The sequence below is a fragment of the Lemur catta genome, chromosome 9 (assembly GCF_020740605.2).
Source record: "Lemur catta isolate mLemCat1 chromosome 9, mLemCat1.pri, whole genome shotgun sequence".
NCBI lineage: Eukaryota > Metazoa > Chordata > Mammalia > Primates > Lemuridae > Lemur > Lemur catta.
In genome coordinates, this window is record NC_059136.1 from 101,355,823 (window position 1) to 101,381,719 (window position 25,897).

Sequence of the window (25,897 nt, forward strand, 5' to 3'; positions counted from 1 at the left end):
TAAATTTATGTTGAATTTCTTTGCCAATTTTTATAACCTATTCAGTCAGGTGACCTTTATGGGCATCCAAAACTGTAAAGTACACAATGTAAAACTAATGTTTCCTTTTACCTAAGTGCCATGAAAGTGACAAACCTAATTACTGCTAAGCTTTCACCATCTCTCTACACAGCACTTTGGGGAAACAGTTCTAAGATTAACAGATCAATTGTTGGCATTTAAAGGGTTACAGCAGTTAAGACTATTTTGTTCTTAAAGTATGAGACTCAAAAACAAAACAAACAGTGAGCTATGTTTTCGAATTCAGGGCTAGAACGCTGTCTTATTTCATCTAACCACTAGTGTCTACGAAAAGAAAAAGCCACAAGGTGGGGATGTTGCTCCACAAATGTTGCAGTTTTCAGGCACTGACTGCCCTCTGGATCTCTTGCATTTGGCCATAACCTTAAGGTTACAGAACTACTAGTAACTATTAGTCCCCAAACCAGGTCAAGAACCCAAGTCTCCAGACTTCCCACTAATCCAGTCTCCTGGTTACCACATCGCAATGAACCTCCACTCGTAAGAGATAACAAAGTTAGTGATAATATAAGCAAAACCCTAAAGACAAACAACCTGGAAAACATGCTTCCAGTTTTTAATCTGAAAGATATCTATCTGATACCTGGTTACTTGCCTTTAATTCTCACAATACCCAAAAAAGGGCATAAAGACTGCCAAATAAATACCAGGAGAATGAGTCTTACCATGCTGTGCTTACTAGGAATATAGATTTCCCGATTTTAATTCAGAAATGTTTTCCCTTGTAGTCTAGTGGCAAAAAAAAAAAAAATCATAAACCTTTTACCTTTTTCAAGTTAACAAAGGGAAAAAAGCACAAATAGACTAGATACTTTAAAATATTAGTCTTGCTGGGGGACAGAAGCAGGGAGATCTCACTGTACACCCTTCTACACTGACCAGGTGAATGATCAACCTACTCAAAAACTAAAGGAAAAACATGTATAGGAATGGAGTCACTTTTTCCGTCTTATTTCCTTTCTAATCCCACCTCAGCTGGTCCTCATATAAGTCATTATCAACATCACCATTTTACTAGGTGAGAAAACTGAGGCTTTTATTATTAGGTTGAACCTTATGAAACTGCTGATATTCAGGCATATTTTCAACCAACAGAAATAGCAATTTCATAAGGTTCAATCTAACAACAAGGAGAGTAAGCAGGGGAGTCAGGTCTGAAACTTGGGTTCCAAAACTGAACCTCACAGCCATTATTCTCCCACGCTGGGTCCTGGATGGCATGCACTTCCCTAGCTCCCAGCAAAAGGGCCCCCAGTTCCTGCAAATCTGATAGGGATGGGGAACACACCTTAACCAACTGTGGGAGCAACTTTTACAAAATAAACCCTGTCCTGGTATCTCTGAAAAAGAACTTTTCCATAAAGTGAAGCACCCCAATACAAATCATGATTTTCATATACTGGGTATATTCAAAGCAAAATACTCCTGTCCAGGGAAGTAACATAACCACCACTGTATAGTTTTCAAATACGTTCTCATTAGTCATCGTATCTTAAAGAAAAATTTTTTGAGGTATGAGGAGCAGATATATCCATATTTTACAAAGACCAAGGACATAAAAGTTAACTCATTCAAGATCATGGCAAGCTAGTAGCTGAGTCAAAACTAAAATTCAAATTTCCTCAACATGGGGTACAATACTCATTCTGTTACTGTATACTGCATCTCAAAATCCAGAAAATAAAAAGGAAAGAAAAAAACACAGCAGGGAGATTACAGAATGTGTACAACTAAAATGCAGATTATTCAAAAGCTACTCGTTGAAATTCTCTATGTAAATAAATATACTATAAACAAAGTTTTAAAATTTAAGTCCAAGAAATAGAGACTCACCTTCTAGTTTTGCAGTGCTTAAAATATTAATAGAAACATTTATAAGAGCTCTCTGTAGTATTTTCTAATTTTTCAGAAATTTAAAACAAATTATTTGTTTGGTTTTGTTTTAACTTTCTTATCCTCCTTAAGGGAACAAAAAAATTATGAAAACACCATGTAGGGATGTAGAAGAAAACACAGTAGGCAGCACAATATCAAAAGAACTATATTTTGTCAGTCTTTCACTTTTATATCAATTCATTCCTTCACTAAATAAACATTTGGCAACTACTAGCTACCAGTTACTATGCTAAGGCACTTGATACCAAGACTAAGAATTTTGTTTGCTCTCAAGAAGTTTACAATGTAGAAGAAGATGACAAAAGATAGAAAGAATAACCCGGAAAAGAAGGAACAAGGAAGGTCTCCTTGAAGAAGAAACTCTCCTGGTGCACCATAAAAAGAAGGGAAATCTTCTAAGTGAAGAGCAGGTACAGACATGTAAGACAGCAGTGGAGAAATCACCAAGTATGAACAAACACCACCAAAAAACTGAACAAACTACTTAGACGAGAAAACTTATACTGCAAAGATGTCAGCTTTCTCCGAATTAATCTATGTATTCTTTCAATTTAAACTGAAATTCCACCAGCATTGTTCCTGGGACAGAGTCCTAATATTTTTATGGAAAAATCTAAGGGACAAGAATCTGGAGAAAATTTTAAAAGAAAACGAGGCCAGATGCAATGTCTCAAGCCTGTAATCCTAGTACTTTGGGAGACCAAAGCAGGAGGATCGGTTGAGCCCAGAGTTCAAGACCAACATGGGCAACACAGCAACACCCTGCCTCTACAAAAAAATTAAAAATTAGCCATGGTGGTACATGCCTGTAGGCCCACCTATCTGGGAGGCTGAAGCAGGAGGATCAGTTGAGCCCAAGAGTTCAACGTTGCAGTGAGCTATGATCTCATCACTGCACTCCAGCCTAGGCTAGAGAGCAAGACCCAGTCTCTAAAAATACATAGAGAGAGAAAAAGAAAGAAAAATGAAAACAGAGGGACACTTTCCTAGATATTAAGACCTCGTCATCAGCTAAAGAAATTAATTAAGATAATGTGGAATTAGTGCAGGAATCAACAGACTAATAAAAAGAAGAGCTCCAAAACAGACACGTGTATATGAAAATGAGACATTAATAAAGACATTTAATAAAAGTCAGTAGGAATCTAGATTAAAAGAGACTAGAGGCATGACAACTAAATGCAACCTTGGTACCAGAAAAAAAAAAAAAGGTTATTATTATTATTATTTTGCTTTAAAGGACACTAGTGGGAAAACTGGCAGAATTTGAACAGGGCCTGTAGATAACAGTTCTTTATCAATGTTAATTTCCTGATTTTGATAAGTACATTGTTGTAAGAAAATGTCTTAGCTTTCAGTAAATACACACTGAAGTATTTAGGGATCAAGAGGCATATATATGTTAACTTGCCTTGAATGATTCCAGATATAAAAAATAATCATGGAGGGAGGGGAAGTGAGAATACACGAGCATGCGAAAATGTTAAATATTAACATCTGACGCATCTATGTGAAGGTATACGGGAATTCTTTGTACCATTTATTTAACTCTTCTATAAATCTAAAGTTACTTCAAAATAAAAGGAAAAAAATAGGAAAAGTTAATGGTATTGGAACATTTTATCAACATGGAAAAATAAAATAAAATTAGACCCCTATCTTACAGTATACATAAAAATCAATTCTAGGCAGATTAAATGCCTAAATGTGAAGAGCAAACCAGACTTTAATATATCTTTATGACTTGAGGATAAAAAGATTTCTTACAACAAAAAAAACACAAACCAAAAGACTGATAAACTTGACTAAAATAAAAACTGCAGTTTCACAAGACAAATGAAAAGACGAGTCACCAACTGAAAGAAGATATGAACAACATGTAACAGGCTAAATTTTAGTATCCAAAATACAGAAAGACTTCCTCCTAGAAATTAACAAGCAAAACACAAACCTACAGAAAAATGGGCACAATATAGTGAATAAGAAGGTTTATAAAAGGGGAAACAGGAATGACCAATAAACATGAAAATATGCTTAACCTCATTAGTAATCAGGAAACGTAAATTAAAACCATAATGATTTATTCTAGCCACCAAACTGACAAATATTAAGTCTGACAATTCTTGGTCTGGGCAAAGATGTAGAATGGAAGCTCATTTGCTACAGAGGTTAGAATAAACTGGTACAACTACTCTGGTGAGCAAACTGGTAATTTTTATGGAGACCCTGGGCACAGGCCTAGAGAACTCCGTTAAGTATTCACAGGAAAACATGAACAGGAATGCTGGCTGAGCACTGTTTCTAATAGAGAAAATTTAGACCTCACTGCAGGAGGATCCACTGGACTGAGGAGAAGAGGCAACAGAAAGGAGAAATCCTATCACCTTGCCTCTGACCCCACCTCTATCTCTGATCAAAATCCCCGTGGAACCACATCATTTCTAAAGCCCCTTCCAAATTTAGGCTTCTTGAATTCTGTGAAAGCAAGCTATTATAGACTGATTTTAAACAAACAACCTATCTATGTGATGCCTGTATGTCTTCTGAATCCAACATAAATGCAGTTTTAAGTGTTGTGCAATTTATGTTTTACTTCCCAAAACTTCATGACCCTTATATATATTAAGCATTTGTAGCTGATTAAAGATGGCCACAAATTCACTGCCGTTCCTCCCACTGAGAAGTGGGATCTGATTTCCCTCCTCCTTTATTTAACCTTCCTTCATTTCATCTGGAGCATTACTTCAGGACATCAGACATGACCCTAGCCTCAGTTTTTAAAAAAATTCAAAGCAAAGGGAGAAAAGCAGTAAACATAAGGTATGAAATTTTCAAGTTAATCTTTAAAGTATTAAAATCCTACAATAGCCAGTTCCAAAGAACAAGTAGTAAATAGGTACATATATATTTTGTACCTTGACAGATAGACATGAAATATAGCTAGTAACAAAAAGAAAAGCACACAAACTATAAGAATTATAAGGTTATTATACACCCATCAAAAAACTAAAATTAAGGGGGGTGGGGGGAGGGGATGGGTGCATACCTACGTGATGAGTGCAATGCGCACTGTCTGGGAAATGGACACGCTTGAAGCTCTGACTCGGGGGGCTGGGGGGGACATGGGCAACATACATAACCTGAACTTTTGTACCCCCATAATAAGCTGAAATAAAAAAAAATTAAAATTAAAAACCTAAACACAATGTTGGTAGAACTGTAGAAAAAATATATTTATACATCACTAGTGGCACTAGAAATCTTGCAGAAGTAATCTGACAAAATATAACAAGAATTTTTAAATATGCATATGCTTTGATTCAAATTCCACTTCGTGAAATTTCCCCTCAAGGACAAACACAGGGCTGTAGATTGCCTCCAGAGCCACTGTGAGCCACTCTCCACCCTCCAGGCCAGGCCCCTCTCAAGAGAGAGCCTATTTCTTCTTCCCTTCAAGCTGGGCGGTCCCTCCTGCTGGTTTGATCGGATGCTGGACCAGTTCTGGCACTAGCATTTGAAAGAGCCTGCTAACCTGCTTTAGCTCTCTTGGAAGACCATGGAAGAACTCTGACCACCCCTACACCACCAGGAGCTAAGGCGGCTGCAGGGTGGGGACGAGAGGCACCCAGGCAAGAGGCCCAGCCCACCAGTCCAGGCAGCCCCTCGAGTGACCCACAGGGAGACCAGCAGAAGAACCACCCAGTCAACTCCTGTATCGTGAGAAAGAATAAATCATTGTTTGAAGCCACTAAGTTACTGGGTGACACAGCAATAGATACCTAAAAGGAGGTGTTGGTGGCGGGGGAGGGGGGGCCAGTACAGAAAAGCAATCTGATCAAAAAGTTTATTTGGCAGTGCAAAAACTTAAAGAGGCCAAGTGGCATACATTCAGGTAAACTATATCACATATTTAAAACATTATATAAAGTCACTTTAACGTACTTGAATTACATTAACTGTGCATAAGTAAAAAGGAAAAAGAGAGACCTAATAGCCACACATATATATTGGTCATAATTATCAAACATTTTCATATATACATGAAAATTTTATTTGAATATGGACCCAAAGATAACCTACAACTGCAGAATCTTAAAAAAAAAAAAAAAAAGAGAGGGAGAGGTCAAATATACAGAGAGAACAGTGGGTACCAGGTTTGGGGCGGGGGGAAGAAATGGGGGGGCATAGGTCAAAGGACGCACAGTAGTAGAAATGTTGGATGAACAAGTCTAAAAATCCAATGTACAATCCCAAGGACTACAGTTAATAACAGTGTACCAGATTTAGGATTTTTGCTAAGTGAGTACATTATAGCTGCTCTTGCCACAAGGGATAAAATGGATAACTATGTAAGATGATGGATATGTTAATTTGCTTCACCATAGTAACCATTGTACTATATAAATCCAACTCATAACATCATGTACATATTTTAAATATACACAATAAAATTTATTTTAAAAAATAAGAAATAGGCTAGGAGTGCTGGCTCATGCCTGTAATCCTAGCACTCTGGGAGGCTGAGGCAGGAGGATCATTTAAGGTCAGGAGTTCAAGTTCAGCCTGAGCAAGAGTGAGACCCCGTCTCTACTAAAAAAAGTAGAGAGAGAGAGAGAGAGAGAGAAATAATTAGCCAGGTGTGGTGCTGCTCGCCTGTAGTCCCAGTTACTTACTTGGGAGGCAGAGGCAGGAGGATAGCCTGAGCCCAAGAGTTTGAGGTTGCTGTGAGCTACAATGACGCCACTGCACTCTAACTGGGATGACAGAGCAAGGCTCTGTCTCAAAAAAAAAAAAAAAAAAAAAAAAACAATAAAAAGAAATTCACTGGGCCTTTTTTCCCTATTAAGTTATTAGAATATTTCGTAACACATACAAAAGCAAAGCCATGATAAGAGCAAATGAAGTCGTCCTGTGTGATCACTTGCTCCGCCCTCTGTTCTGGACTGTACTTGTTCCCTTCCAGACACCGTCAGGGATTCCTTGCTGGGTGGGCCTGCCATGCTGTCAGCTTTGAACATTCATGCAGTAAATGAAGGAACGTGAATCATTATCTCCATGATAGTTCTCTACTCAGGAAAAATCTCTGGATTAGAGGATGTGCAAAGTGCACAACGTGTGGAGGATGCATTATATACAGAATATTAATCATTATACTGTTACTCTTTAGATTACAACCAAAACTGCCCTGCCCCCTAAACACCTGCAAAAAACTCCTGCAGCTATACGGATAGTTCATTCAGAAGTCTATTTGCCAGACACTAACTCAGCTAGATCAGGGGAAAATAAGCAGCTTCATGTTTTTATATTTAATGAGCATATGTAAACATAAAATATTCTTTTAGTACTGTTTCGCTTCAGAAAAGTAAACTAAAAATAAAACTAAACAGCTCTCCTGTGAGTTCAGGAAGCTACAGTTAGCTTCCACAGTGAGAAAACCATATTAAACAAAATGAATAGATACCCCTCCAAATCACTGTTTAAGAGGTAAACACTTCAGACTATGAAAGACTTTTCAATAACATAAGTATTTCCTCTGATGACATAACCACTTACATCAGCACTTAAGTTTAGTAAACCACAAATGATAATTTAGGTAGCAGATGACACTAGCATGGGTAACAGTATACCAAGCCATGCACTGTTTGAACTTTCCTACAACATTCCCATCACAAGACTGAAAAATCTGGCTGCAGCCCACTACCAGTCAGTGGCCTGTTAGGAAACGGGCCACTCATTACCACCTGAGCTCTGTACCCCTGCTCTTACCCATGACACCCCACTCCACCCCAAACCCGGTCCATGGAAAAATTGTCTTCCATGAAAACAGTCCCTGGGTGCCAAAAAGATTGGGGACTGCTAGTATGCGTGGTATCTGGCTATAAAATTTTTTTTAATGTGAGGCTAAACCTTACACCTGGCAAGGTAGAGCTCAGAGTCCTGCCCCTCTGTCATACAGTAATCTTGTAAAATAATTATAACAAGATCATCAATTAGAACTCATAGTACATCAACATGATGTCTTTAAAACAAAGAACCAGCTGGATGCAGTACATACCAAAAGCCAGACTTTGTAATTTAATAAAGTAGAAAAAAATAGTTAAATTGGTCTTCATTAAAATGTAAAACTGTCGGGGGCTGGGTGTGGTGGCTCATGCCTATAATCCCAGCACTTTGTGAGGCTGAGGCAGCAGGACTTCTTGAGGCCAGGAGTTTGAGAATAGCCTGGGTAACATAGCAAGACCTCATTTCTATTTAAAAAAAAAAAATTAAAACTTTTTGGTTTCAAAGGACAACATCAAGAAAGTGAAGACAACCTACAGAATGGGAGAAGATACTTGCAAACCATATATTTGATAAGGGATTTATATCTGGAATATACAAAGAACTCCAACAACTCAACAATAAAAAGACAAATAGCCCAGTTAAAAAATAGGCAAAGGATCTGAATAGACATTTCTCCAAAGATACATAAATAGCCAGTAAGCACATGAAAATATACTCAGGATCACCAGTCACAGGGAAATGCAAATCAAAACTACAATGAAATATCACTTCACACTCCCAAGGATGGCTAGAAACAAAAAGTCAAGATAACAAGTATTGGTGAGAGCTGGGCATGTTGGCTCGTCCGCTACTCAGGAGGCTGAGGCAGAAGGACCAGTTGAGCAGGCACTCAAGGCTGCAGTGAGCTATGATCACAACACTGCACTCTAGCCTGGACAACAGAGTGAGATCCTATCTCAATTGATCAATCAATCAATCAATAGTACTGGTGAAGATGTGGAGAAATTGAGCCCCTCACATACCTGCTGGTGGAAATATAAAATGATTTCCTTTCAGAAAACAGCCTGGCAGTTCCTCAGTTAACACACTGATTGCCACACACACAAAAAAACAGAAACTTTTCCCTGGGCCACAGTGCTTTTATTATGAAAACAGAATAACAACTGTCAACTGTAATTTAAAGGTAGACATAAATAGAAAAACAAAATGTATCAACTTCTACTCATTTAATCGTTTTCAGAATTAAACTCTCAATATTAATTGTAACAGTAAGAACAGCAACAAGATTTTATATATGCTTCACGCAGCCCCAGGGTCAAAACTAGAGTGAGTTAAATACAACTCTCATGGCAGTTAATGTGTTTACATTAATGTTTACATAGTTACCATATGACCCAGCAATTCTACTCCTAGGTATTTACCCAGAGAAGAAAACATACGTCTGTATAAAACTTTCACAGGAATGTTTATATTATAGTAGCCTTATTCCCAATAGCCAGAAGATGGAAACAACCCAAATGTCCATCAACAGATGAATGGATAAACAGAATGTGGTATATCCATACAGTGGAATATTCTTTGGCCATAAAAAGGGATAAGTACTAATACATACTACCACATGGATGACCCTTAAACACAGTAAATGAAAGCCAAGCACAGAAGACCACATACTGTAAGATTACACTCATATAAAAGTACAGAATGGGCAATTCTATTGAAACAGATTAGTGGTTGCCAGGGGCTGAGAAGGAGTTTGGGGGTCTAGGACAGTGACATGTCATGTTAAAGGGTACAGGGTTTCTTTCTGAGATAATGAAAATGCTCTAATACAACTATAGTGATGGTTGCACACATCTGTGAACATACCAGAAACCAATGAATTGTACAGTTTAAATGGGCAAATGCATGGTATCTGAATTATATCTCACTAAAGCTGTTTAAAAAAAAAAGTAGAAAAAAATAACTCCCTGAAACCAAACTCAATATTCATTTACAACTCCATTCACCAGAAGTTTCAGCTTTCTTACGATGCATCACTCAAAGGTGTGGTCAATGACTAGAGGAGATTGGCCCTTTTTCACAGAACTCTAGATTTTTAAAAACTTATTACCCTCTGGAAAGAATAAGAAGCCCAGGTTACACGGCCATTGCCTTGTCCCAAAATTCTTGGCACCAAGTTCTTCCTATCTGACAAAAATACAGTCTTATCTAGAGACACCCTATTTGGGAAAGTAGGTAAAAGGAAGAATAAAAGAAAAAAACAGTATTAAATGCTTGAAAGCATCACTTTAAGAAAAGTAGGTGCAATACTGCAAATGTTTAAGATAACCTATCAGGCTGTGATTCCTACTTCAAATACAGAGATGAGGTTTTATCAACCACTCATAGCACTCCCTATAAACTACCTTCCTCTCCCCTCCCCAAAATAACCTGAAAGAAAAATCATAGATTTATAAGAATCACTAAGGGAACAATTACTATGTATGTATTTGCCTGCAACACCAAATTTTTGCTCACAAAAAATATTTATGTGAATGTGGAACATTCAGCCACTAAAATCACTTTTCTGAAATTTTTTTGTTATTCTTTCCAACACAATCTTTCATTCATTAAAAGAACTTGGAGTTTTAATTATCTATAATGCCATTAGACTCAGTGTCTTCTCTTGATCCTTAATGGCATTTATTTATAAAATAACATTTCCAGAAAATAAAAGCAACCAAAGCGCACACAATACAGTGTGATACAGCAGCAGCATTAAAGAATCTGAAATCAAGAAACTAGCTCTGGGCTCAACATCTAGCTAAATAATCTTGTGAAAGTCATTTCATATCTAGATTCCCACTGCTCATCGATTAAATGAACTTGGCCTAGAGTCTAGATGATCCATATGTACTTTCTTTTGGAACTATTATTTCTATTTCTATGAAAGGACCTATACAGGCCACCAGGATTTCTCTCCTTCTGTAGTTTGAAACTTTGCTGAGTTCCAACTTCAAGTGAAAATCACACCTGCTGTCACACCAATCAGCTAATACTCTATAAACAAGAAGAGAAAGGCACTCCCAAACCCAGTCCTGAAGTCCCACCTTATATATCTCAAAGACTTATTTTACATCAGTTCTTTGAAAAAGAGCCTTTGAAAAAGTGAACTACTTCGGAAACAAACTGTCAAACATTAAATTTCATTCTTTTTATTCTAGTCTGCATGCCTCATATCCACTTCTATTTAGTTGTATGTTTTTGTTGTTATTGTGGTTGTTGTTTTGAGACAGAGTCTTGCTCTGTTGCCTAAGCTGGAGTGCCATGGCGTCAGCCTAGCTCATAGCAACCTCAAACTCCTGGGCTCAAGGGATCCTCCTGCCTCAGCCTCCCGAGTAGCTGGGACTACGGGCATGTGCCACCATGCCTGGCTAATTTTTTTTTTATATAATAAAATAATAATTATTAAGTGGATGTTTCCATATACACACAATCCTTGCCATGGTTCTCATATGCATGAAATTCAGTTACCACGGTTTAGATAAATAATACCAGTCTCCCAACAAAACAGTTCAAACTTCAGTTACCATAGTATATTAACTGTGAGTAATTACATAAAGTACAAACTTTGCTTCTAGCTCTTTAGTCCACAAATCACTATGTACATAAGAGGTGCATATCATGAGCAACAACCAATCACATCACTTTTTTCAAAGTCTGTTGATGATAGGTTACTACTCAACTGACAAATATACAGTCAGTTGAGATTATTATTTTGAGAGCTGTTTAACATACAACTAAATAGGCTGGGCGCGGTGGCTCACGCCTGTAATCCTAGCACTCTGGGAGGCCGAGGCGGGAGGATCGCTCGAGGTCAGGAGTTTGAGACCAGCCTGAGCAAGAGTGAGACCCCGTCTCTACTAAAAATAGAGAGATGATTTGGACAGCTAAAAATCTATATAGAAAAACGTAGCCGGGCATGGTGGCACATGCCCGTAGTCCCAGCTACTCGGGAGGCTGAGGCAGGAGGATCCCTTGAGCCCAGGAGTTTGAGGTTGCTATGAGCTAGGCTGACGCCATGGCACTCCAGCCCAGGCAACAGAGCAAGACTCTGTCTCAAAACAACAACCACAATAACAACAAAAACATACAACTAAATAGAAGTGGATATGAGGCATGCAGACTAGAATAAAAAGAATGAAATTTAATGTTTGACAGTTTGTTTCCGAAGTAGTTCACTTTTTCAAAGGCTCTTTTTCAAAGAACTGATGTAAAATAAGTCTTTGAGATATATAAGGTGGGACTTCAGGACTGGGTTTGGGAGTGCCTTTCTCTTCTTGTTTATAGAGTATTAGCTGATTGGTGTGACAGCAGGTGTGATTTTCACTTGAAGTTGGAACTCAGCAAAGTTTCAAACTACAGAAGGAGAGAAATCCTGGTGGCCTGTATAGGTCCTTTCATAGAAATAGAAATAATAGTTCCAAAAGAAAGTACATATGGATCATCTAGACTCTAGGCCAAGTTCATTTAATCGATGAGCAGTGGGAATCTAGATATGAAATGACTTTCACAAGATTATTTAGCTAGATGTTGAGCCCAGAGCTAGTTTCTTGATTTCAGATTCTTTAATGCTGCTGCTGTATCACACTGTATTGTGTGCGCTTTGGTTGCTTTTACCAGTTCAGACACAAAGACTATAACTGTGCTGCCTCCTTATCAATATTATCTATACACACATCTTGCTATGTTACCCAGGCTGTTCTTGAACTCCCATAAACCCGTGTGACATTTTCAAAAATAGGTAGTTATAAAGGAAATTATTCAACAAAGATGAAACTACAGCAAAGAAATAAAAACTGTTAAGCTGGAAATGAAATTTGAATCAAATATAAAGGCTGGGCACAGTGGCTCACACCTATAATCCCAGCACTTTGGGAAGCTGAGGCAGGAGGATCACTGAGACCAGAAGTTTGAGACCAGCCTGGGCAATATAGCAAGACCCTGTCTCTACAAAAAATCAGCCAGGCATCATGGGGCACTCCTGCAGTCCCAGCTACCCAGGAGGTTGAGGCGAGAGGATCACTTGAGCCCAGGCATTTGAGGTTACAGTGAGCTATGCTGACACCACTGCACTCTAGCTCGAGCAACAGAGGAAGACCCTGCCTCAAACAAAACAAAAACATATATATATAAAAAGTTATAGGACAGCTGACCATGGAAATGTTGACACTGCTGCCATTTGAGGGACTCCAGATAAGCAGCCAGAAAAACTTCATGAAGTGAGTTTATCCATATAAATGAGAAAATTGGTTATGAGGAAAGAATGATATCCCAGAGTGAAAACTTCACAATAAAGGAACTCTCAGAGATAGTTCTAACATTGAAAGTACAAAGGATAAAATACTGGAAGGTGGTCCAAACCCAGGACTATGACAATTCACTAAAGCTTAGAAAAGATGCTTGCTATGGGGCAGGGTGGTGTAACATGGCAGCATAGGACTCTCCAATGATCATCCCCCCACAGAAATATCAATTTGAACAACTATCCATGCACAAAAATGCCTTCACAAGAGGTAAGGAAACCAGGTGAGAGATCACAGTATCTGGTTATACCACAATAATAAGATGCATTGAAGAAGACAGGAAGGACAGTTTTACATTACCCACATTATCCCTCTCCCAACCCCAGCCATCACAGCACAAAGAGAGATACCATATGCTTGGGGAAAAGAAAGGGAAGTGTAGGACTTTGCCTTGGACCCCAACACTGGACCTGCTACGGTAAAACTCAGCACAAAGCAAACCCCCACAGTCCGACTCAAGGTTGTAACCCAGAGACTAAGCCTCCAGACCTGTCCTGGCACCAGGCAAGAAGGTGTAGCCTCTGTCAGAAGGGCTCAATCTGCAGTCCGCATCACGAATGGCAAACTACTGCACCTTGGGCTCTGGACAAGCCATGTCAGCAGGCAGGCCTCAGCAGCCACAAGCTTCAAACACACCCCCATGCTGCCCTAGCCTCAGTGGCCATGGGCTGTGGGTATACCCCAACGCAGAGCCAGTCTCGGCGGCCACAGGATTCCAGCCTGGCTCTGGGCCAGCTCCTGTAATCCTGGGCTTAGTGTGCCCCCTAGCCCTGCAACATCTGCGGCAGTCACAGGCTTAGGGACCACACCAGACGGTCTGTCCAGAATTTCTGGACATATTTACTGTTGAAGGGTGTTCCCAGACAAAGCCAGACAGCAAAGATTGGAATAAATACCTTCTCTTTCAATGCACAGACATCGACATATGACCAAAAGGATCAAGAACATTCAGGGAAACATGACATTACCAAACGAACAAAATAAGATGCCAGTGAGCAACACTAAGGGTATAGAGGTATATGAACTACCTGACAAAGAATTCAAAATAATTATCTTAAAGGAGCTCAGCGAAGCTCAATAAAATATAGAGAAACAATTCAATAAAATGAGGAAAACAATAACTGACCAGAACAAGAAATTTAACAAGAGAGATAGGAATAATTTTTTAAAAAAACAAACAGAAATCGCAGAGCTGAAAAATACAATAAATAAAATGAAAAGTATAATACAGACAATCAACAGAATTGATCAAGCAGAAGAATCTGTGAACTCAAAAACAGGTTATTTGAAAATACACAGGCAGAAGAGAAAAAATAAAAAAGAATGAAAAGGAATGAAGAAAGCTTATAGGATTTATGTGATAGCATCAAAAGAGCAAATGTTCAAATTACTGGCATTCAAGAAGGAGCAGAGAAAGATAAAGGGGTAGAAAGCATATAAATATCTAACTACAGGAAGGTCAAAGGTCTCTAGTCAGATCCAATCCAAATTAGACTACCCCAAAACATGTCATAATCAAACCATCAAAGCTCAAATACATGGATAAGACCCTGAAGGCAGCAAGAGAAAAGAAGCAAATAACATATATGGGAGTTCCAATACACCTAGCATCAGACTTCTCAACAGAAACATTACAGGACACAAGACAGTGCAATGATATTGGGGGTGGGAGGTTGCCAACCAAGAATACTGTGCCCAACAAAGCTGTCCCTCAGAAATGAAGGAGAAATAAAAAGACTCTCCCAGACAAACAAAAGCTAAGGGAATTTATCACCACCAGATCTTCCTTACAGGAAAAGCTACAAAGAATTCTTAAAGCCAAAAAAAAAATGGACACCAATGAGTAACACGTAAAGAATTCAAAGTATTAAGGCTGGGCGCGGTGGCTCACACCTGTAATCCTAGCACTCTGGTAGGCCGAGGTGGGTGGATCGTTTGAGCTCAGGAGTTCGAGACCAGCCTGAGCAAGACCGAGACCCCGTCTCTACTAAAAATAGAAAGAAAGTATCTGGACGACTAAAATATATACAAAAAATTAGCCAGGCATGGTGGCGCATGCCTGTAGTCCCAGCTACTCGAGAGGCTGAGGCAGAAGGATCACTTGAGCCCAGCAGTTTGAGGTTGCTGTGAGCTAGGCTGACGCCACTGTACTCTAGCCCAGGCAACAGAATGAGACTCCGTTACAAAAAAAAAAAGAATTCAAGGTATAAAACTCACTGGTAAAAGTAAGCTCAAAGGCAAACTCAGAATACACTAATATCATAATGGTGGTGTGTAAATTACTCATTATCATTAATATGAATGTTAAGAGACAAAACTATTAAAAATAACCACAATAATTTGTTAAGTGATATGCAATATAAAAAGATGTAAATTGTGACATCAAAAATTCAAAATGTTGGAGGGGTAGGATAAAAGTGTACGGGGTTTTTTTCTTCAATGCAATCAAAGTATAATTATTATTAGCTTCAAATAACCTATTGTAACAAACCATCCATAAGACTGGTTTTTATTTTTTTTTTTTATTGGAGACAGAGTCTCGCTCTGTTGCCCCAGTTAGAGTGCAGTGGCACCATCATAGCTCACTGCAACTTCAAATTCATGTAGTCAAGCCATCCTCCTGCCTCAGTTTCCCGAGTAGCTGGGACTACAGGCGCACACCATCACACTCAGCCCTCTAACACTTTTTTTGTAAGCCCATGATAACCACAAAGGAAAAAAAAAACCTATAAAAGAAACACACCCACATACACACACAGAATACACTACTAGAGAAAAAGCACTTAACCAGCAAGGAAGACAGTGACAGAAGAAAGGAAGAAAAGAGATACAAAACAAACAGAAAACAATTAACAAAATGGCAGTAGTAAGTCTGACCTATCAATAATTACCCTGAACGTAAATGCATTAAATTCTCCACTCAGAAGACAAAGTCACTGAGTGGATAAAAAGAAAAAGAAAAAAACTACCTATATGCTGCCTAAAAGAAATTCACTTCACCTGTAAGGACACACATAGACTGAAAGTGAAAGAATGGAGAAAGATATTCCACGCAAATGGTAACCAAAAGACAGCAAGAGTAGCTACACTTATATTACATAAAATAGATTTTAAGTCAAAAACTATAAAAAGAGAAAAAAGGTCATTACATAATAAGGGGGTCAGTTCAGCAAGAGAACATAACAAGTGTAAAGATATATGCACCAAACGTCAAAGCCCCTAAATATAAAGCAAATACTAATAAATCTGAAAGGAGAGAGAAACTGCAATACACTAACAATAAGAGACTTTCATAGCCCACTATCAGCAATGGACAAATCACCCAGACAGAAAATCAACATGCAAATATCAAACTCAAACCCCACTCCAGACCAAATTGACCAAACAGAACATTCCATGCAACAGTTACAAAATAATACATTCTTCTCAACTGCATGTGGAACATTCTCAAGGACAGATCATATGTCAGGCCACAAAATAAGTCTTAACAAATTTAAGAAGACTGAAATCATATAAAGTATCTTTTCTGAGCACAATAGTATAAAACTAGAGATCAATAACAGGAGGAATTTCAGAAAATTCAAAAATACATAGAAATTAAAAAACCTGCTCTTGACCAACCAATAGGTTAATGAAGAAATTAAAAGGGAAATTAAGAAATTTCTTCAGACAAATGAAAATGGAAACACAACATACCAAAATCTATGGGATACAGCAGATGCAGTTCTAACAAAGAAGTTTATAGCAATGAATACCTACAACAAAAAATACATATATAATCAAATAAAAAACCTAACGTGACACCTAGAGGAACTAAAAGAACAAGAACAAACTAAGCCCAAAATTAGTATAAAAAAGGAAATAATAAAGATCAGAACAGAAATAAATGAATTAGAGACTAGAAAAACAATAGAAAAGATCAACAAAATAGAGTTAGTTTTTTGAAAAGATAAAATTGACAAACCTTTTTAGCTAGACTAAAAAAAGAGAAAACTCAAATAAGCAAAACCAGAAATGAAAAAGGAGATACTACAACTGACAACACAGAAATACAAAGAATCATAAAAGACTACTAGGAACAACTATATGCCAACAAATTGGAAAACCTAGAAGAAATGGATAAATTCCTGAATATATACAACTTAACCAACATTGAATCATAAAGGAAAAGAAAACTTGAATAGACCAAAAACAAGTAACAAGACTGAAGCAGTAATAAAAAGTTTCCCATCACAAAAAAGCTCAGGACCTGACAGATGCACTGCTGAATTCTACCAAACATTTAAAGAATTAATATCAGTTCTACTCAAACTGTTCCAAAAAAATTGAAGAGGAGGGAATACTTCTAAATCCATTCTACAAGGTTAGCATTACCCTTACACTAAAACTAGATGAAGACACAACCAAAAAAAAAAAAAAAGAAAAGAAAACTACAGGGCAATACTCCTGAAGAGAATAGATACAAAAATGTTCAACAAAATACTTAGCGTTCCTAGCCAGATGTGGTGCCATGCACCTGTATTCCCTGCTACTAGGGAAGCTGAGGCAAGGAGGATCGCTTGAGCCCAGGAGTCTGAGGTAGCAGTGAGCTATGACACCACTGCATTCTAGCCCAGGCAACAGAACAAAACTTCAAACAAACAAACAAAAATACTAGCATACTAAACTCAACAGCACATTAAAAAGACAATTCACCATGATCAAGTGGAATTCATCCCATGGTCACAAGGATGGTTCAACATATGTAAATTAATAAATGTGATACATCACATTAACAGAATGAAGGGCAAAAACCGTATGATCATTTCAATAGATGCAGAAAAAGCATCTGACACAATTTAACATACTTTTATGATAAAAACTCTCAAAAAATTAGGCATGGAAGTCATATATGACAAACCCACAGGTAACATCATACTAAACAGGGAAAAGTTGAAAACTTTTCCTCTAAGATCTGGAACAAGACAAGAATGCCCAATCTTGTCACTTCTATTCAACATAATACTGGAAGTCCTAGCAAGAGCAATCAGGCAATAGAAAGAAATAAAAGGCATCCAAATTGGAAAGGAAGAAGTTAAACTGTCCCTTTTTGCAGATGACATGATTCTATATATAGAACACCCTAAAGACTTCACCAAAACACTATTAGAACTAATGAACAAATCCAGTAAAATCATGGGATATAAAAATCAACATACAAAAATCATTAGTTGGCCGGGCGCAGTGGTTCATGCCTATAATTCAAGCACTCTGGGAGGCCGAGGCGGCTGGACTATTTGAGCTCAGGAGTTTCAAGACCAGCCTGAGCAAGAGCAAGACCCCATCTCTACTAAAAAAAAAATAGAAAGAAATTAGCTGGACAACTAAAAATATATACAAAAAATTAGCCAGGCATGGTGGCACATGCCTGTAGTGCCAGCTACTCGGGAGCCTGAGGCAGAAGGGTCACTTGAACCCAGGAGTCTGAGGTTGCCATGAGCTAGGCTGACGCCATGGCACTCTAGCCCGGGGCAACAGAGTGAGACTCTGTTTCAAAAAAAATAAATAAATAAACCATCAGCATTTCTATACACTAACAGTGAACTATCTAAAAAAAAAAAAAATCAAGAAAACAATCCCAATTATCATAGCTAAAAAGAAAAAAAATACTAAGGAATAAATTTAACCAAGGAAGTGAAAGATCTCTACACTGAAAACTATAAAACACTGATGAAAGAAACTGAATACACAAATAAATGAAAAGACATCTCGTGTTCATGGATTGGAAGATTTAATACTGTTAAAATGTCCATACTACCCAAAGCAATCTACAGATTCAATGCAATCTCTATCAAAATAACAATGACAATCTCCACAGAAATAGAAAAAATTATCTTTACAGTCCTATGGAACCACAAAAGACCCCAAAGAGGCAAAGATCTTGAGCAAAAAGAAGAAAGCTGGAGGCATCACATTGACTTCATATACTACACAAAGCAACAGTAACCCAAACAACATGGTACTGGCATAAAATATACACCAATGAAACAGGAAAGACAGCCCAGAAATAAAACCACACATTTACAGCCAACTGATTTTCAACAAAGGTGCCAAGAACACACAATGGGGAAAGGGCAGTCTCTTTGATAAATGGTGCCTGGAAAACTCGATATTCATGTGCAGAAGAATTAAACTAGACCCTTATCTCTCACCAAATACAAAATCAATTCAAAACGGATGAAAAATTTAAATGTAGGACCCAAAACTTTGAAACTACCAGAAGAATACAGGGGAAAGCTCCATGACATTGGTCTGGGCAATGATTTTTTGGATACAACCTCAAAAGCAGTCAATAAAAGCAAAAAAAGTTTAGTTTAAACCGAACTAAAATGCTTCTGCACAGCAAACAATCAATGGAGTGAAGAAATAACCTATGGAATGGGAAAAATGTGTGCAAACTATACATCTGATAAGAGACTAATATCCAAAATATTTAAGAAACTCAACAGCAAGAAAATAAATAACCTGATTAAAAATTGGCAAAAGACCTGAATAGACATTTCTCAAAAGAAGACATGCAATAACCAACAAGTGTGTGAAAACATGCTCAACATCACTAATCATCAGGGAAACACAAATTAAAACCACAATGAGATATCATCTCATTCCTGTTAGAATGACTATTCTCAAAAGATGAACGATAACAGGTGTTGGTGAGGATGTGGAGAAAAAGGAACACTTGCATACTGTTGAGGGGAATGTAAATTAGTACAGCCATATGGAAAACAGTACAGTGGTTCCTCAAAAAACTAAAAATAAAACTACAACATGATCCAGCAACCCTACTACTGGAGATACATATATATATATATATGTCCAAAGAAAATAAGAGGAATATGTCAAAGAGAAATCTGCATTTCCATTTTATTACAGCACTATTCGCAATAGGCAACAAATAGAATCAACCTAAGTGTCCATCAATAGATGAGTGGATAAAAAATATGTGGTGTATATGTATATATATACACGATGGGATACTATTCCAGTCATAATATATATGATGGGATACTATTCCAGTCATAAAAAGAGAAGGAAATCCTGTCATTTGCGACAACACAGATGAACCTAGAGGACACTATGTTAAGTGAAATAAGCCAGACACAAAAAGACAAATACCACATGATCTCATTCACATGTGGTCTCTAAAAAAGTTGACATCATAAAAGTAGAGAGAAGTAGAATGGTAGTTACCAGAGGCTGGGGTAGTTGTGGGATAGGGGTGGGGGTTGGGGAGATGTTGATCAAAGGATGTATATTTAAAGTTAGAGTAAGTTCAAGAGAACTATTGTACAGCATGGTGACTATAGTTTGCAACGTACTGTATTCTCGAAAACCACTATAACAGTGGATATTAAGTGTTCTCACCACAAAAATGGTAACTATGTGAAGCAAGACATTTGTTAAATATTAATAGCTAATTTAACAATTCCATAATGTATATATACTGTACTTCAAAACATTATGTTGTACATGACAAATATATACAATTTTATGTCAAATTTATTTTAGAAAATGAATTTGAAAAAAAGATACTTGCTCTGTGTAAGTTATGCAAGAAAAAGGCAAGCATTATTCAAACTACTCTTGATAAGTTTTTTATAAAAAATAAAACTTTAATTCTTAATGTCTGTTTTAAATTACAATGTACTAAATATTAATTTTACCTTTTTAAAAATTTTCCTACACATTTGTAATCAACAGGAAGAGTTTTCAACGTTTTGACATTTTTAAAGGTCTCAGAATAATCAAAATTTTCTCACTTACTGAGATCGCTTTGAATGGTTACAGTTTGCCTGGCCATTTTTACTTCCCCAAACTACCATTCAAAGCAAAGACTGCCTGTACAGTAAGATTATTTAATCACATTATCAAAAGCATATGTATATCAAGAGCATCCAGGTTCCTAACTGACCTAGAAAAATCTACCAGGCCAGATATCAAAGTCTCTAGAGGGAAATACATTAGACTACTACATATTGTTCATGTTCTAGGTTCTATTTTATGATTTATACATGTAATTCTCTTATATTACTACTCCCAAGTTTTGCCCATGGCCAAGTATCTTTTTCTAAAGAAAGGGAAACAAGCTGGCCGTGGTGTCTCATGCCTGTAATCCCAGCATTTTGGTAGGCAGAGACAGGAGAATCACTTGAGACCAGGAGTTTGAGACTAGCCTGGGCAACACAGGAAGATCCCATTTCTATTAAAAAAAAAAAAAAAACTTTTTTAATTTAGCCAGACACAGTGGTGAGTGCCTGTAGTTCCAGCTACTCGAGGCTGAGGCAGGAGGATCGCCTGAGCCCAGGAGTCCCAGGCCACTGAGCTCTGATCGCACCACCGCAACTGCACTGCAGTCTGGGCAACAGAGTGAGACCTTGTCTCTTAAAAAACAAAACAAAACAAGGCAGGGGGAGAACAAGCAAGATCATGTTGTCCATCCTTTTCATAAATGGGATGGGGAAAGCAAAGCTTAGTGATGAAGTGACATGTTCAAGGTGGCACAGTAGTCTGTAAGGGGCAGCAGGGAAATCAGAACACTGCTAAACTAGTTCCTCTTGCAGTATACACAACGCTGCCCTCTTCCGAAAAGGGCAATTAGTAGGTTTTACTTTGGTTTTCTTTTCTACTCAGAGCTTACACAGACCTACTAATTTAAACACAATTCCATTTTTTCTGAGTTTCTCATTATTTAAAGACATTTTATAAGCATCTACATTCAAAGAGACTAGACCCCCATTGTAACACTAATATAACCTAAGTGATAAATTTTAAAACATTTCATATTATAATGTAATATGGTATCCTGGATGGGGTCCTGGGACAGAAAAAGGACATTAGGTAAAAATTAAGGAAATCTTAATATAGTATGAATTTTAATTAGTAAATGTGTCATGCCTATAATCTTAGCACTTTGAGAGGCTGAGGCAGGAAGATTGAGAAGAGTTCGAGACCAGCCTGAGCAAGAGTGAAACCCTGTCTCTACAAAAAAACAGAAAAATTAGCCAGGCTTGACGCACATGCCTGTAGTCCCAGCTACTTGAGAGGCTGAAGCAGGAGGATCACTTTGATGATGCCACTGCATTCTAGCCCCAGCAACAGAACGAGATGCTGTCTCAAAGAAAATAAAAAAGAATAAACGTGTCAATATCAGCTCCCTAATTGTGACAAATGCACTATACTAATATAAGAAATTAACAAAGAAAAAGAATGTGAGGTATATGGGAACTCCATCATCTTCACAACTTTTCTGTAAATGTACATATTGTAAGTTTGTTTTTTTAAATAACTATTGTACATACTTTTCCATCCTACAGTAATTGTTATTATTGTTGAGATCTAATGAAATTTTGAATCACGGATATTAAATAGCATTAATAAATTACTACTCCCTAGAGTAGTATTTCTTAAACTACACCCTTTGAAATCCTCTTGACTTCCAACAGTGACTCTGCCTCTTGGAAAGGGGAACCTAGCCAGTGGGGTCTCCATCAAAGTCCCTCTTCCATCCATAAGAAAGGTCTAAGAGTACGAAACAAGGATTCTGCTAGGAAGGGAAGTGTAAAAGCCACTCTCTATCCTAAAGAAAGTAAGATTCATGTTTTCAGAAATATTCCAAATTCATAGCTCCTCAATGGAGACGGCACTAGACTGAGGTAAAAGACCTGGAGTCTAACCTTGCCTCTACTACTAACCAGCTATGTATAAACTTACATTTCTTTGAGCCTCAGTTTTTATATCTGCAAAATAAGAGGGCCAGATGGTATGGCAAACAAAGTATGTTTCAGCTTAAAAGTCTCAATCATTTAGAATTTTTTCCCCTAAATTCTCTTCTAGAAAGAGGAAGGCAAAAGTATATGACTTAGATACTGCACATTGAACTATAAGGCTTTAATAAATATCAAAAAACGTTTGTCAGGGTTTTTTTTCTTTTTGACCTATTAAACAATTATTTTTATCAAGATATTTTAGCTTAAATTAAAAATATGTGCATTACATCTATCTGGCATGTCCAATTTTAAATTTCAAGCCCTATCACATTTATTTCACAAATACACAGGTACTAGTTCCCTCCCATGGTACCAAAAAGCAAACAATACAAAAGGATAGCTAACAGACAGTATAATTAAAAAATAGTTTCAAAACATAATGCAGGCCTGGTGTGGTGGCTCACACCTGCAATCCTAGCACTCTGGGAGGCCGAGGCGGGTGGATTGTTTGAGCTCAGGAGTTTCAAGACCAGCCTGAGCAAGAACGAGACCTCATCTCAACTAAAAATAGAAAGAAATTATCTGGCCAACTAAAAATACATAGAAAAAATTAGCCGGGCATGGTGGTGCATGCCTGTAGTCCCAGCTACACAGGAGCCTGAGGCAGTAGGATTGCTTGAGCCCAAGAGTTTGAGGTTGCTGTGAGTTAGGCTGACGCCACGGCACTCTAGCCCAGGCAATAGAGCGAGACTTTGTCTCAAAAAAAAAAAAAACCAAAAATATAATGCAAAGTTTCTTCTGGAGTAATTTCCCTCCCAATTGTCAAACTGGGAGGGTTTGACAATACAATCAATTATCTAAAGCACAGAAAATGGATAAATAGAATAATATAAAACTGACATGAGCAAGTTTTTAGCAACAGTTTCAAATCAAATTTCAATGGTTTAAGAAAACTCAATTAACTGCCTAAAATATATTCTCTTCTTGGCTGGGCGCTGTGGCTCACACCTGTAGTACCAGCAACTTGGGAGGTTAGGGCAGGAGGATTGCTCCAGCCAGGAGCTTGAGGTTGCCACAAGCTAGGCTGACGCCACAGCACTGTAGCCTGGGCAACAGAGTGAAACTCTGTCTCAATCAGTCAAGCAATAGATAAAATATATTCTCTTCTTAATTGTGCCAAGGTTTTAAATTTCTAAGTCTACAAACAGAGTGAAACTGTAACAATGCTGAAATATAAACTAGAAAGGACAGGCTTCCAAAGTACAAGATACTAATAACCTATCAGCAAATAACGTTACAATTTATATTCAACTTCCAAAAACTACTAAAAGGGGTTAACAAAAAGCATTTGCCATTAATATTATCTAATCTTTGGTCTTTTCAAAATATTATAAAATCCTCTCATATATATAGTGTTAAAAAAAATCGTGTTGTAACAAACAATGCAATCCACAAAATAAAAATAAAACTATCAATCAAATTGAAATGCATAATTTTATTACTTACTAAATTTTGAAGAACTTATGTGGTCCTATTCACAAGCACATGGATTTCAAACAGTAAGCACAGCAATTAAAGTTGTAACACCAAAATATCCCTTTAAAAATAATCCTTGCTTTACCAGTTAGCTCTGACCCCAAGTATATTGAAATGTTTCCCGATCGATAAAATTTCTAAAGATCTTATCATCCAGGACACCAGTACATAATAAAGATTTAAAAGACATCATTTTTAATTAAAACGTGCAGAATGTATCCTGAGATATTACTTTAAAAGTACTAATCACAATATACATTTGAAGCCTTCTATTTTAGTATATATGGATTTGAAACTTCGTTTTATTATGCAGTGATGGCATTAAATATTAAATCACACTGTTCTATAACCTAGTTTCAATAAAGACTAGAAAAAGATCATGTGTATCAACATTTTTAAACAGTAAAACTTAACATTTTTAACTTACTAACATTTTTGAAAAGGTCAAATTTCTAAAACCTCGGCGTTAATACTTAATTGCAAAGTCTGTACTCTAAGGAAACCAAACGTTGTATTCAGTACAGGAGAAGAGTCGACCAGCTTATCTAAGAAATCACTTGTTCTTCAATTAGCTTTCATCTTGCTCTGTGCTTTTATTTTGTTTGCACTGTTTTTCACAAACGAAAAGAAGATAACACGTACTCAGTCAGGTAAGAATGATCATCTCGCCCTTACTCTGAGGCGCATTATTATCCTCTTTAGTCCTCCCCTCCCTCGCCCGTGTCGAGGGAGTCGAGGGGAGTCGAGGGGGCACGGGCCCCTGCCCCATCCGGGACGCCGCTCGGCCCGGCCCCGCGTCCTCTCCTGGCTCACCCTCCGCCTTCGCACCCCCGCGCGGACCCCGCCCGCCGGCCCCTGCGGACGCTCCCGCGCCGAAGCCACCCCGCCCCGGGCCCGCGGGCGCGCGGCCGACGCGCGAGCACGACCCGCCGCCGGCCGCCCCGGGCCCTCGGCCCGCCCCGACGCTCCCCGGTCCCGAGGCTTCGCTCCGCGGAGGGAGCAGTGTTCGAGACGGCGCGCTCGGGCGTCTCCCGCACGGTCAGCGCCCGGCCGCCGGCGGCAGGCGACAGGGCAGAGCCGGGTCGGAGCGGAAAGCAGGCAGCCCGGCCCGGGAACCGACCTGTGGAGACCGCCATCTTCTCCTGCAGCCCGACGCAGCCGCCCGCACGCACGGGACGTCGTGCGTCACTTCCGGGAGCGCGCCGCGCGGTCGCGTCACCGCGGACTCCGCCCGGCGGCCTGCGGTGGCCGGAGCGGGGCGGTGCGCGCGTGGGCTGCTCCTCGATTCCCTGCGACTCGGCTCTCGGACTGAAACGCCGGAGACTGAGTTCCCGAGAGTGTTGGGGGACGGCGGGCAGTCGCCGCCCCGGCGCAGAGCGGGACAAAGAGAAGGCGTTTGGCAAAGGGCGCGTGAAGGGCTGCGCCCCGTGAGCGCGAACCGCGCGCCGGACGGAGAGTGCGCCGGCTTCCGATCCCTAGGACGTCCAAAAACCCATCAATCAATTTCCT

General features: G+C 38.6%; 1 protein-coding gene across 2 annotated transcripts in view; it reads right to left on the bottom strand.

Annotated features, from left to right (window-relative positions):
• Nucleotides 1-25,575, bottom strand: part of UBE2V2 (ubiquitin conjugating enzyme E2 V2) — a 44,986-nt gene extending 19,411 nt beyond the window's left edge. The window contains exon 1 of one of the 2 annotated variants that reach the window (XM_045560688.1): nt 25,509-25,575. In XM_045560688.1, the coding sequence (XP_045416644.1) occupies nt 25,509-25,524 (16 nt within the window). In that variant the 5' untranslated portion in view covers nt 25,525-25,575. Of the gene's footprint in view, nt 1-5,023; nt 5,053-25,508 lie in introns of those variants that run through there. The other variant, XM_045560689.1, reaches the window with a different exon arrangement.
• Nucleotides 25,576-25,897: the final 322 nt, after the last annotated feature.